Here is a 3,436-nt window from a genome sequence, read left to right on the forward strand (position 1 = left end):
GCCTGATATGGATACTACTATTGTATGAATTTCAATGTTTTGCAACTTAAAAGGTGGCTAATGCAATAATTCCAAGTATTTTATAGAAAATACTCTATTTGTGCTATATAAAAAGATGCTTGAAGTAGTCACATTAACTAGGCACTCAAGAATATTTGATTATGGCATTTCGGGGGAGGAATAGTAAAAAGATATAATTCAATCTAGTATTAGCTTTCTAGTTGCATCACACAATAAAATCATTCCAGTTGCAAGACTCTCTTGCTTTGACATACCCACTTGCATTCGCTTCACTGCGCATTTCTGGGGTAATCCAATGCCATTAGAAGCCTCACAGAAATACTCTCCGGTGTCGTTCCTTGTAACTGTGTTAAAAAGCTGTTAAGACAGAGTCCAAACCCATTATCAGAATGGAACAAAAATTCAGAATTTCCTGTTGGATAGAAATTGAAATGTCACAGTGGTTTTTGTTTTTCTGTTCTCTCTCTTCTCCAAAATTTGAAAGAAAGTGAGAAATCCTGATCTCAGTTGTATTTCATTGTTCACTTCCATAATCACATCCCTTGGTCCTTATCTTCAACTGCTGATGCATCTAGAAGACCATCTTGGATATTTCAACTACATACCTAGGAAGGGTACCTACAACATGTTTCTTTTTGGTGATTCTGTGATTACTCATTTCAGGTAATCTGCTTATTTTCCACGGTATGCAGAGATCCACAGCATCTCTCAAAGATTAGGCACCTTTCTGTTTCCAAATTTGGTCATCTACAAGAGTAGGGTGCCTCCACAATGACATTTTACTTCTGGAAAGTCTTAGCTTACAATGCATCATGTATACTTAAACAAAAATACTTCTTTCTACTTAAGGAAGGATCAGATCAGAAAAGAACAGGCAGCTAGTTCTGGGGGGAGGAGAAAAACCCTACCACCTCCTACACCTACATCCCCCACTCACTTTCATCAAGTTCATCAGGACAGGACTGAAAACTTTAAATGCCACTGAATTTCAGATTCTAGACTATTCCTAGTGCTGTGCTCTTTTGATTAGGTGAAACTGCTATTTTAAATTTTAGAGCTCTTGAATATTTCTCTGTTTACATACAGCCAGATCATTTTCACTCGGAACTGGTTAGCTAAGCGAGAAGGTGAAAACTGAATTTTTCTGGATTCTGTTCATGAGTCATTACTGTAGCCTTACAAACCACTCAATTTATTTCACTCAGCCTCTTAGGTTTGACACGTGTCTGAGACGGAGACTACCTTAGCTATGAGCTAGCATACGTTTCATCATGACATTCATCTCAGATTAAGACTGCTGTGCATCACTGCACTAAACATTAAAGTGAAGCTTCTTAATAATTGGTTATTACCGTCTTACCAGTGTGCCTGACTTCTTATTCATGCTGTAAGTTACGTTTGCTGCTCTCGCACCGCCTGTTGCCGTCTTTTCCAGCAAGGCAACACCATTTTTATACCACTGGTACCTGGATGGAGGAGAGCCCTCGTTTTCTTTACAGCTCAGTTCCACTACTGTTCCAGTCATTGCAGAGCTGGGTACCTCACAGATTGGAGTGGTTGGAGGAACTGCAAAATGAAAGGTACCTAGTCACACACATGCTGTCTATGTGACAACAATTTGACAGCCCCCGATGATCGGAAAAGCGCTTGAGTACTTGCTTAACAGCTTCCATGTGAGTGAAGTGAGAGGGGCTCTGGAGAAGGGCTACTTCATTAGTCTTTTTGCTCCATAGCTTCCTGGGCACTGTGTAATCAGCACAAATTATGTCCCCAGGTTTTGTTAGAGGATTCAGGGGAACTTAAGTCAGATTTGCAATGACTATTCTTACTTGTCTGTCCCTGTGCTAGTGTCTCTGCTTGTAGGTACAAATAATCCTTTCTGCAACCCAGATGCAGGACTCCATTCCTCCCACCATAAAAATGAAGCTCTTTTCTACTTTTTTTTTTTTTTTTTTTTTTTTTTTTTTTTTTTTTTTTATTATTATCACAGAAGTGTAACTTTTCTCGACTGACATTAACAAACCTTGCAGGTCTATTCACCTTGCAGTTCTAATCTTAGATCTGGGCCAGTGAAAGGATATGCTTCACATTCACTTCTTCCTCTCATTTCCCAAAGGTGAAATTAAAAAAGTTACTGTCTCTCCTGTAAATAAAGCTCACAGATGACATTGCCTTGACACTGCAGCTGTTTCTTCTGCTAAAGCAGGAGGAGACTGTAGCATCTTGGAATGAATTGCTGCTTAGAAACATTTGATAAGCTGACTGTTGACAGATGCTGCTTTTCCAGTGCCAAACACCGTGATCAGCATATCTAGATTCTTAGCAAGTTGAATAACACCAGTTTTGTTAGAAATAATCATCTCACAGTAATATACATTAGAATACTAATATTATACAACTGCAATATACAGTTATATCCATAAAAAAGTTTGTTTTTGCAAATTTGCAAACATCCAGAAGTTCACAGTCCTCAGTCCTGTATTTGCAAGGTGAACTATGAGAGAGAAACCAACCGAAAGAACACCTGAAACACATGTTATATGCAAAGAACCTTACTTTGAACACCTCCTGCCAGCTTTCCGTTTCTTTACAGAAGCCCAAGCAGTAAAACGTGTTCCTACCCAACACTGTAAGCACAATAGTAGTCTCTCCCAAGCGTGCGCCATGTTCACTTTTTGCACTGATTTCACAGCGGTAGGTCCCAGAATCCTTTCTGGTCACATTTCTGATATGGATTCCTGTATTTAGCATCTCTGCTCGGTCTTTAAGGTCACCTTTAAGAGAGAAAACAAGTAAGTTTTCAAATAAAGCTCAGCTCAAACTCTATACATTTTATACAGTCTCTAGTTGGAAGGTGGGACACTTTCTGCAGACTTCTCAAGAAATCATGTAGAACAGTAGAAAAGTAGGAAAAATAGGAAAAAGAAAGTGGGATCATTCTTTGTTCAGAGAGATGACAATCACCACTATTGTAATCCTTTTATAGAATTCTGTGAGAAACCACAGCAAAGTATTTGGGATTTTAATGTGGCAAGAAAACTGTATGGATTTAACAGTGATAGTCATAAAAGCAATGAGGTTTTGTTCAGTCTGTAGCTTTTTATGAAATTTCTTGTATATATAGAAACAGGAGTTCTAATTGGTATACAGGAATGGTGGATTAGGAATTGGCTCGATGGCAGGGTGCAGAGAGTGGTTGTCAATGGTGCGGAGTCCAGCTGGAGGCCTGTACTTAGTGGTGTCCCCCAGGGGTCAGTTCTCGGTCCGGTCCTGTTCAACTTATTCATTAACGACCTGGATGAAGGGCTGGAGTGCTCCCTCAGCAAGTTTGCCGACGATACCAAACTGGGGGGAGTAGCTGATAGCCCTGAGGGCTGTGCTGCCATCCAGAGGGACCTGGACAGACTGGAGGACT

The 3,436-nt window shown here is 39.9% G+C and overlaps 1 protein-coding gene across 3 annotated transcripts in view; it reads right to left on the reverse strand.

Moving 5' to 3' along the window:
* JAM2 (junctional adhesion molecule 2) overlaps nucleotides 1-3,436 on the reverse strand; it is a 30,851-nt gene that overhangs the window by 4,372 nt on the left and 23,043 nt on the right. For all 3 annotated transcript variants that reach the window (XM_026033670.1, XM_026033671.1, XM_026033672.1), the window contains exons 4-6: nucleotides 2,643-2,795; nucleotides 1,382-1,587; nucleotides 276-378 (exon numbers count right to left, since the gene is read on the reverse strand). In XM_026033670.1, coding sequence (XP_025889455.1) covers nucleotides 276-378; nucleotides 1,382-1,587; nucleotides 2,643-2,795 — 462 coding nt within the window. The remainder of the gene's footprint in view (nucleotides 1-275; nucleotides 379-1,381; nucleotides 1,588-2,642; nucleotides 2,796-3,436) is intronic.

Source organism: Nothoprocta perdicaria, unplaced genomic scaffold, assembly GCF_003342845.1.
Source record: "Nothoprocta perdicaria isolate Ctin4 unplaced genomic scaffold, notPer1 scaffold_130, whole genome shotgun sequence".
In the NCBI taxonomy this organism is placed as follows: domain Eukaryota; kingdom Metazoa; phylum Chordata; class Aves; order Tinamiformes; family Tinamidae; genus Nothoprocta; species Nothoprocta perdicaria.